This window comes from Loa loa, assembly GCF_000183805.2.
Source record: "Loa loa unplaced genomic scaffold supercont3.7, whole genome shotgun sequence".
Taxonomy (NCBI): domain Eukaryota; kingdom Metazoa; phylum Nematoda; class Chromadorea; order Rhabditida; family Onchocercidae; genus Loa; species Loa loa.
The window spans coordinates 587,235-598,526 of record NW_018108187.1 but is presented as its reverse complement, the minus strand read 5'-3'; the positions used below and the strand labels follow the sequence as shown (position 1 = coordinate 598,526).

Here is an 11,292-nt window from a genome sequence, read left to right as displayed (position 1 = left end):
TATTATTATTATTATTATTATTATTATTATTATTATTATTATTATTATCATTATTATTATTATTATTGTTATTATTATTATTATTATTATCATTATTATTATTATTATTATTAATTATTTTAAAGTAAAAAATAAACTAAAAAAGAATTCTAATTAATCCATGTAAGTCCAACGAGATTTTTGTCGTACAGAATATTATATGCCTTGTTTAATCGACATAAATAAGTAATTGGAAATGAAATGAGACTTTATTTCGTGCCGACTTATTTTGAAAAGGATTTTGATTCTGATTTTGAAAAGGATTCTGATTCTGATTCTGAAAAGGACCTATTTTGAAGGGATCCTAATTTTGAGTATGTTTTGTCGTGGAAGAATAGGTTGGATATTAAGGTATCGAGATGAGCGACTGTCCCGGTATTTTTGATGTAGTGAGTAATTGGACAATAATTGTTACTCTTCAGGGATTGTGGTTTACTTCTTTTAATAAACCTCTCGACGGCAATGAAATCTCTAGATAGCAATAGCAAAAGAAAAAAAAATCTTGGTAATAAAAACCAAAGCAACGAAAACTTTAACGAGGTATTTAGTGCTGGACCACGGAAAGCAGGAATAACCAGTCTTTCTTCTACTAAGAAAGTAATAATGTGACAAATTCCACGAATACGAATTCGTAGAACAACACTTTTTGTTCAAGTTATTTCTTCACATATGTTTCCTCTTCACCAATTAAAATATCAAATGAAAATTCAGTGGATTTATACAAATTATATCATAAATATGACATCCCTTACAGCAGTTCATTTAAATATTTCAATTCAATACCACCTCAACAATCAGGAAAAAAGTCTCTTAATTTTTTCGTTCATTTCAGTATACATCTTACTTAACAAATGTGAGGCTATCGCCTCACAAGAAGAAGGTCAAATGAAACTTTGAAATATGCTTTATCAAAATTGCAAAACCGATTAAATCTGACAAAATTTTCCGCGAAACTTGAAAGGTGACTTTCCTTCTCCATGTTGTGAAAATCTGATGCCTACCGATTGCGTGAAACTTAAAGAAAGTGAGGATGACATGTTTTAACATATCAGAAAGGGCCATGGAAAAAACGAATTAGAAGGGTTCGAATTTGGCATATTGTAGGTTCACGATTCTTAGTATCAATTAAAAACAAAACCGTTGGGCCCACAAAAAATTTCTGGTAATTTAACTCCGAGGATTGTAGAAGTACTCATTCCAACAAAGCTATCAGATCGGTTTATATTTGGGAATAAAGCGATGTTTTTTGTTTACTCCAATCCTCTAACTGAAAAATTTATGTCCAATGTCATACACAAATGGCGTTATACCTTTTATCCTATTTCGCCATCGTTACGAAAGTAACTTTTTTGTCTTCTTATCATCAGTCAATTCATGTACCTTTTATCAATTAAACCTCATTTATCCTTGAATACTAGCAAGAGCTGGTATTCGTCCTACTTACAGATTCAATTAGAATGCCATCTTCTCATCACATCTGTTTCCTGGTGGAAATCACATCTGGTGGAAAAACTAAAAAAGATTATCTTGGATTTCAGAAATTTTTCAAGGATTTCGAGGTAAGAAAATGAAGCAAAATAATTCTTAGAAACATCGGAATTTACTCACATTAAGAAGTGAATTACTGAGCAGACAGAAACTGGAGTTTTTGCAAGTAAAAGAAATTATAAAAAATTAAAACTAAAGGACAGCATCTTATAAAAAAAAGAAAGCATTCATTTGGAAATGAATTATTCTTTCTCCCTTTTTAAAAATTTTATTAGTTGACAATGCTAAATACCTAGAAAACTGAAACATTTTCCGAATTCCAGTTTAAATTTGATTCCGGATTTAAAACAAGTACAGTCTATGATGGAGATCTGAATTTTAATGTAACAGTTTAAGATGACTAGATAAGACTAGTAGATGAGCGATAAGGAAATAGATTAAAGGAAATGGAGAGATAGAATTGTCCTAATGAAGGCGCGAATTAGAAGAAAAAGAAGTGAAGTGAACATTAGAAGAAATATATGTCGACTTATGGGACTTTAATGAGGAAATAATTCCGGAGATAGTGCAATGAAAGCAATCAGGATATATTTAACCTCCACTTCCGTTTCCCAGACCTTCCTCCTTTAACCATAAGAAAGAAAGAATGTTGTCTTGATGAATGCACAAATTAGGAGAAAGGAGAATAAAGTGAGAGCAATCCTCTTTTTCTCCCCGACTATTTCAAGGACGAATATGCATTCACTTCCAAATACTAGTGACGATTCAATTATCTCCACACTAAAATTATTCCAATTGAATGATTAAAATATTACAGAAATAGCTCATGATAATGCATTTAAATATAATAAAGCTTTCTGCAGTTGTTCCCTAGTAGTAATTATCCCTTTAGCATCATGATAATCTACTTTTTGCTAGTAAATACCTACTACTTCCAGGTGATCTCATTCAACGTTTAACCTTAGGCAATCTAAGAATTATGTTATGCTTTAACAATATAGAGATATGAAAAGAACGTTCTTTTATTAGTACAGCGAAAAAGAAATAGAGGCTATCGTCTAGTGAAGTGGAATTTGTTTCTTTCCTGATGCCTTCATTCAATACCGTACGAGCCGCTGAGTCTTGTATCAGACAAAAATTGAAAAATGAACGAAATTCATGCTTAAAAATGGAATAACATTTAGAGTGTGTAAGATGCCAAAAATATCTTGAGCCTACTTCGCACTCCTGGAACATTTGTCAGAAAAGGGACATTCATCCCGGTATCAGTTGATGTAACTAAGCTCAACACTCAGTTCAATAAAGCAAGCATGTATGATGTTTGCATATGCATGGAATGAAGTATTCGCTTAATGTGTGACAGCGTTGTTTAAAGCAATTTAAAAAATAAAATTAAGTTGAAAATTTTTTAGCTTGATTTTTATCTTAGCCCTCAGTCAGTCAACTCAGTTCTCTAAGCATAATATGAGATATAAAGAAGTGCAAAATTTAATGATTTTAGATGATTTCCGATAAACTCTTTTGTTATTTGTGCCTCAACAACCCAATCTCCTATTCACATCAAAGAGCAGTTCCGTAACTCGAATTTTATTTTTGTCCTGCTTTCTTGGGACTCCCGATTTAAAGCTTAATGTAAATTTAAGGGATCATTATAAGGAGTATTAAAGAAACCAACCATTCCATCTTTCCAATTTTCAACTGAGTGATTCAACAACATAATTTCAAAATTAATTATTCAGAAAATGCAGTTCACAATTTCATGATACTTTTCTGTCAGAAATAATGAAGCTAATGGCAAGAACAAGTTCAAATCTAAACAAGAATAAAACTGCTGTCATTTTTTGCATGTACTCAACTTGAAAATTTATTTCCCACTATTACACTCTTAGAGAAACAATGGGAAGATAACATCCATGCAATTATACTACAACCACTTTCCAAATACAATTCCTACCTTCAAATCTTTTTTTTTGGATTGACAGTCTTATCATGAAAATTAGAGTCCTGGAGTCTCTACACTCATTCCAATGAGGTTTAATGAGTGGAAAGAGAAGGAATGAGATAGATGTCTCTTGAGAAGCCGAATATGCACAATAAAACAAACCAGTGCATTATAATAGCATGAATGTGGTATGTGTTATCAACCAAAGTTAACAAACAGTTGATCAAATGAGTCGACTGGAAGGCATCAGAAAAGGAAAGGGAGCCAAAAAAAATAGAGATGACATCTTCAAGGCTTTAAAAGAAATTGAGCAACTGACTGATTCCATATATACATAATGAACATCGCTATAAGGTCCTTGAAATCTCCAAATAGCATTTCTAAGACTGAAAAGTGAATAGGCATGTAGATTCTAGAATCCCGATATACAGTTTTCGCGGTAAACACCGCTTCGACGCTTCATACGCAGAATTCAAAGCATGTAGAAGCAGTGATAATCAAAATTTGGTAAATTTTTAAAAAATGAAATTTTAAAAGAAGTATTTAAAAATCTCGCAATTCGTTTGAAGAAGATGGGTTCTGTATTGCATCAATTTAGCAATTTTTTAGCAATAAAGTAACAATACATCGAAAATTTATGAAATGTATAATATAGAACGTTTCAGAGATGTTAAGATCAACCATCCAATATGTATTTATAAAGTTGCTGTCTCATTCAAACAAGAAATTTCTAGCTTTGTCTAGAAAAGTTGAAAAAACTGAAACTGTACAGATTAATGATGACCTTAGATTCATAAATCTAAAAGTAAGAATTCTTTCTGCAAGAGAAATCACACATTCTAAATACTCGTATATATTATACCTTTCCATGACAGTTTTACAGATTAAAACTTCATTCAGAATCTTAATTTATAACGTAATTTGAAATGGACAATTCTCCAGAAAAGTTCATGAGCCCTTTTTCTTCCATATATCTATTCTTCACAGCGACAGTCTAACATCTGAACCTTGTGAGCAATAGTCCAAATGATGACATATAAGAAATAGCGCAATGTAAAACGGTAAAAGAAGGTTTGTAATCAAAAGCGATTTCTAGTTCATCAAGATAACGGAGTAATTGTCTGATTTCAATTTTTAATTATTATTTCAGATAAATGAACCACTATTTATTCCCAAATAACTGTAAGAGATTTATCCAACAACAACATCGAGAAATCAAATAAGGAGGAAGACGTTGTTCAGGAAAATCTAATATCTCAGTTAGCAACAAATCTAGAGATCCGCGGCAATTGGGTAATTGAGATTTCGTGGTAATAAAGTAGCAATTATCAAAAGTCCATGAAATGTATAACATAGAGAAAAAATCATGAAATGTATGACATATCATTAAATTTCCTGAATTAAATGAAATTATGATAAACTGTCAGGCAAAATTCGATTATAAATGAATACGAAGTAAAAGAAGGTTAGGAAATCTTGGAAAATGCAGGAATTATATATACATTTTTTTTTTTCTTTCGCAATTTTTCCCTCCCAGAACGAGTTAACAAAATTAGCATAATGATCCAGAAACATGGAAAAAAAAGTGGGAGAAAGTGCAACAACTATCAATGTTAGGTTATTTTAGGATATTGTCGAAGTATTGTATTCTCTGAAATGTTTTAATATAATTAGGAATGCTGGCAAGGTGAATGATTTTTTGAGAGGCAGCTAATATCTTTACTACATTTCATTATGGGAGAAAATATGTTGGAAAAGACACCATGTCAATCCAGAAGGTTGACAAAACACTCCAACAGGAGCAGAGCTAATGATTTAATTCAAAATGACAAAGTAATTTGCAAAAAGTGATGCAGAAGTGATAACAATGACAAAAGAGATAACAGCAAAAAGATACAAACTAATTTCATTAATTTGAATGAAAAACTAATTTGAATGAAAAACAATGCGAAACTATAAAGAAGCTAAGGGTGCCCTCGACAACTGTAAGATATAACAGGCGACAGGATTACACTACAAAAGAGAATTGAACCTTTCACATCAAGAGGAGCACTACCATAAGTGACTAAAATGGGAGTGGACATCTGTCGTATATCTACATATCTAAGCAAAACTGAGACCGCTGTCTCCTTCTTGCGGTTTGTTTTAATAGAATACATTTTTATACTTGTTTTGGATTCTTCTCATAAAGAAATAAGAAAAAGGACGAATATGGTAGATTAATTAATCAACGAAGAGGCGTATAAACAAATTAATGATGGAAGTAAATAAATGACTGGATAATATCAAGAGAATGATGTGGGTTTTTGTACAGCATATAATCGAATAAAGTATGCAATCATTTCTTTTATACTCATCTGGCATTTATCTTTTCTACGAGTCAGTATTGTAGGGTATTAATTTTAGAAAGAAATAATGCAGGTTTTTCAGGCAAATCTGTTTCATTCATGGTTGGTTGCACTCGCATACGGAATTCTACAATCCGTTTGCTTTCTGATTTATAAACTATCCGGAAAAAGAAGCAATACTAGATAGATGTAACATTTCAATATCATTTTTTATCCCACTCCTACGTAAATATAATGCAAAAAATGCTGTGTTTACGGTTGAATTTTTTTAGACAAAAATTATTGCATCGATTATATACTAAATGAAGCAAAAGTCAGTTCATTTAATTATTTTAGGTAAATCGGATCAGTCGGAAGTAGTGATGACGAAATAGCAATTAATTCATTAATAACCGGTGGATGAGAGCTGGGAATAATAATGACAAGCAGAAGAGAGAGGAATAAATATAATCGGGCTAAAAGAAGAAAATTGAATGAGAAGCTTCCGTCTTTCAGCTGACTCTCTGACCATAGAATGGATATTTGAGTCAGTTTGGCAGACAAAAGATACACTTGCCATGTCAGAAAGCCAAGAGCCTATGTGCAGTAAGAGCCACAAATCATCGATTAGTACAAATTGTCATAAAATCATACTAAAAAAGATGCTGTTGAATTCGGATGAAAATCAATAATGAGTACTAAAATGTTCGGGGTTCGGACACAGTAGGATGTTTTTTTTTTTCAGCAGTAACTATCTATTTATTGAGTTTCAAACTTCCAATTTAATTCAGTTATTCAGTTTTGATATGAATCAAGCTTGTATGGGACTGTTGTCTTTCGGTGAAGGAAATAGATGTTTTCATAATTTTTGAGCATAAAAACTCAGAACTGTTTACATATCATAAAATTAATGTAAAAGATTACTATTACGATTATTTATAATTATTTTATTAGTGTGATCCATTCTAGCAAAAAATGATCAAAGAGCAATGGGATGTCATAGGTTGCACGAGTGCTAATTGACAACAATTCCTTCCGGCTTGTTTAAAAAGGAAATAAATGATAAATTTATAGCAGAGATTTATCAATTAGAAAATAGAGAAATATCAAAATAAAAATCAAAATACTTGGATGTTATACACCTTTTTCAAGTTATTTTAAAAGTAACATTACACTTTTACAGCTTATTTTTTTTGAAGTAATGCTACAGCTACTAGTTACGTACTCTCGAATTCTGCTATCTCCCGTTAACAAACTAACTCGGATGAATCTACCGCGGGATTAGTGTTTTCATTCTTTGTGCCACATATTTTGTGTCTCCCGCTCTTGGCATGACGACCGGTGAATATCGTGGTTACTGAGTGCTGCTATAATGGGAATTGCATTGGTAGTGAGCTTTTTGTGAATATCATCGTTTAGTCATTGTTTTTTATATATTACACAGATTGGTATACCGAAGAGAGGATCCGTAAAGATCCATAAAGAGAAGTTACTAGTAGGATGTTTCAGACTTGAACAGATCGATTTCTTGTTTTCCTAAACTTATCTTTCCTTTCTTTTCTTTTCTAATTGTATTCATTTATTAGCTGTGTTAACGGTTTTATTTTTCAGGCTAACTGGTTGTCAGTAAGTGGCATTACTGTGGCTGTGAAGTTATACACGAAAGGAATGTTTGAAATCCTGAAATTTAATTAGCTGAGTTGCAGATGCCAAAAGTTCAGGAGAATTAGTGAGTAAGAATGTCATCGTTGGTTCACCTACATTTACTGCTTATGAAAGAATTCATTGTTATTTGGCGAAGTAAGATATGGAGCATTATTGAAATAGCTATTCCGCTGGTCATCTCCGTGCCGCTCATCACCCTCGTCCTGCAGGTTATTCATTCTTTTAATTTTTATAAATAATGCTTCAAAAAAATCATTGAAGCATTAGTGATAAAAGATTGTTCAAACGATTTCAAAACATGTAGTGGGAAGATATGTATAAATGAATGTAAACAAGTCGAGAAGGGTAGATTTAGCCGATTTTGCGCGATTTAGAAATTTCTGGAACATACACCGGAATGATACATAACCATTTTTTTGTGTGATGACCGGAAGAGGTGCGTTAATGAATAGAATTTTTCCAGAATTCGTCACTTGTCAAACATGAAGCACAATTCTGGGAATCATTTCAAGTGACTGGAGATTGGAGAGATATAGATCGACGTCTGAGTAATATGCAGTCAATTTATAGTTATTGTGGTATGCTTAGTCGGAGAAGTTTAGGACTTGTATTCCCGTAAGTTCATGATTTCTTTTTCCTTTTGGTATTTTAAGATGTCTGTTCCGTGCTTCGCATTTATAGTTCTTAGTTCGATTTCTTTGCATTTTCTTAAACATATTTTTCAGTAACAATATTGATAAGAAAGAGATTCTGTGGGCAGCTCGCGAGATAGAATTTCGTTATTTGATGAATGACTCGGCTTCACATTCACACATCTACGAGTTGAATGTGAAAATATTTCCAACCGAGGCATCGATGATGAAAGCGTTGTTGGAGGATTACCATCGTTCTTCAATATGTACTGAATATATTGGTATGTGTGTAAATTTCATAATAACATCTGTACGAAAATATTAAACATATTTCTTTGTGGGGATTGGTTACTTCCAGCTCTGAAGAAAAAGTACTCTATCATCGGTAGTGTAGTTAAAAAAAACCCGTGGTATTATCTCATTTTAACATGGGAATTGGTCATGTCATGTTAGGTTAAGAGAAATCTTGTTGAACTTATTACGTTATTCAACACAGTTATGATTTTCCTTTCTATGTGTCACTAGTTTCTGTGGATCCGAGGTACGTGACTGTTTTACACCTAGGCTATTCAGTGCTTGCTTCAAAATCTTTCAAAACCGCTCTGGAATAAATGGGAAAGGGTTATAAATATTGCTAACAACAGCAAACTTATTTTTATTTCCAACGAACCATATATTCATTACTACCAATGCTCTCGAAATAAAGAATGATGTAGTAAATAAATTTAAGGAGCAGAAAACCAACCTGGAGATTAAAGCAAAAGTGAGGGTAAATGATAAAGGATGACTTAGCAAACCTGCAGGATAGTGCGTATGCAGTCAAGATTTTAAGTGGTTCAGAGGATTGTGCTTAGTTTTGCGGTCGCATCTCAGTATGGCTGATAGCTTTACACTGACACTGTTTTGATCTTCGAGTGCTTTGGTGAAAATCATATGAGTAGTCCAGCAGTTTCTAAATTATTTCTTGTTTATAGCTGGTATTATATTCGATGAATATAATAGTAGTGCATCGCGCCTTTCTTATACCATACGAATACGTCAGACAGAAGATCCACAAACACGATGGTATATTGGTGATGATATCTGGGAGAATGGAGGACCATATAAAATTTCAGACGACCAGTTTTTAGTGAATATGATGCCCAATTACTGGTCTCTTGGTGTCTTGTCACTACAATATGCAATAGATACTGTATTTCTTAAGGTATCTATTTTCCTGTTGTTAACCATGATAGTAAATACAAACGCCTTTCGAATTATAGTTGATTTTATCTCTGTACTATTAGATTATTTTTAGTCATCGTTTTATTTGCAATTTTTTTTTTCTGCAGCAGTTTTCTAAAAGGATTTCAGTTTTATCCTAACCAATAGATTTGAAATCCTTCTTGATATCTGTTTTACGAAAATTCCCAGCTTTATTTGTATTCTTACTTTTTTCTGGAGACTTGTGAGGCTAACAAATACTAAAGTTGCTCAACGGATCTAAAAAATCTCAGCTTCCAATAAAGCTCTGATTTCACAGGGAATTGATGGTGAAAAAAACAATGATAGCAATTTTCAACTCAGTTTAGAACGTATACCTGAGCCGCCATATTTTGAAAAATCGATCGCCGAATTCCTTTCCTTTCTGATAATTTTCTGGCAGTTGTTTACTTTGCCATGTGTTCTCCACACCGTTGCAAACATTACTTCTGAAAAACACAGTGGTATGAAGGTCAGATTTTCCCCACTGTTTTTAATTTCAAATTTTTTTTGAAATTTTTCGCAGAATTCTTCAGGGTAACCCAATTAGTTTAAGTGTTGTTAATATTCTTCTTTTCGCTTTGGAAGGAGGAAAATTAAGAGATTTTTTTCATTGTAGATTTTCACTCTTTTTTCGTTTTAATTTTAATTTAAAAAAGGAATGATAATGAAGTTAACGAATAAAGCAAAATATAGATGAATCGACCAGAAATATGAGACGACGAATTTTTTTCTTGCTGTCATTTCCTTCTCAGGGCTAGTCTGAGAACTTTAATTAGTTTAGAATATTCAGCGTTTAAATATATAATGAATTGGTTGGATTTTTACCGATGTAGCATCAGTTCGGAGTTATTTCTGTCATTTGATATACTGGTTGAAATCATGTGCAAGTTGTTAAAACTTTCCGTTATAAAATAATTTGGTGGCCCCCATTGATTTTGATTGTTCTTTTTCAGGCATTTTTAACGGTGATGGGCATGCAGTCATCGTCGTTTTATATTGCACACGCGCTAATTGGTTTCATCAAAACTATGGTAGTCTTGTTGTCATGCACAGTTATGTTACTGCCACAGATTCAGGTCTCAGTTGTTTTTCCACTATTTTCAAATTTTTTCTTTCATAAGCCAAGCCTTATATATTTAATGTATCTGCACACTGCATATAATCTGTACTGACCACATGTGAATCTGATAACTTTATTTGACAATTTTTATCGAAATCCCGCTTTATGACACGAATTCAACAATACCTCAATTATCAAAACTAATTTTATAATAGAACTGCTCCGAAAAATCTTTGCTTTTGAACAAAATATTTGGAATTCGTATGTATTCAGACAGTATCTCCGTGGTTATTTTTTTCCACTAACTTTATATATGGTGCTGGTGCTGTTTGTTTCGCTCTTTTGATGTCCTGCATTTTCCACAGTCCTGATGCCGCGACGAAAGGAACTGCTGTCATTTGGCTTGCAACTATTGGTAGGCTACTTTTTGTGTAAGTTTAATCTTCGAGAAATACGACTGTTTGCGGATTGATGGCAGTATCAGTGGAGTTAACCTAATTTCAAGGTCTTTTTGATCGTTTTCATTCTTATATTTTTGTAGGCTTGACAAGATTAAAGGCGACAGAAGGATCAGTTCTTCTAAACACTATACTTTCACTGAATTTAAATTATGCTTTCATTTGTGCTCACCATGCTGTACAGGATTATATGAATCGAGGTGACTGCTTATCTTTGGTCTTCTACAAAATATAAGTTGGATCTTTTATGTGTAATTGACAGTGGCCAAATATTGTTGAAGCACCGTTATACTTAAGTTTAAGAGTTAAAGGTTGGGAGTTACCATCAACTTAATAAGGAAGTAGTTTAACTAAGATGGATATGGCAGCTAAATTTTAAACATTTCTCGGTGTCCTTTGTGGAAGGTATTTAGGAATGTTGTTATCCAGACATTGC

The 11,292-nt window shown here is 32.6% G+C and overlaps 1 protein-coding gene across 1 annotated transcript; it reads left to right on the top strand.

Moving 5' to 3' along the window:
* Positions 1 to 7,504: 7,504 nt before the first annotated feature.
* LOAG_16554 (hypothetical protein) lies at positions 7,505 to 11,091 on the top strand (the record flags this gene model as incomplete). Its single annotated transcript, XM_020449205.1, has 8 exons — positions 7,505 to 7,670; positions 7,925 to 8,076; positions 8,187 to 8,374; positions 9,068 to 9,297; positions 9,616 to 9,807; positions 10,292 to 10,414; positions 10,672 to 10,813; positions 10,940 to 11,091. Exons 1-8 carry the CDS (start codon positions 7,536 to 7,538, stop codon positions 11,089 to 11,091), a joined length of 1,314 nt encoding a protein of 437 aa, XP_020307331.1. The 5' UTR covers positions 7,505 to 7,535.
* Positions 11,092 to 11,292: the final 201 nt, after the last annotated feature.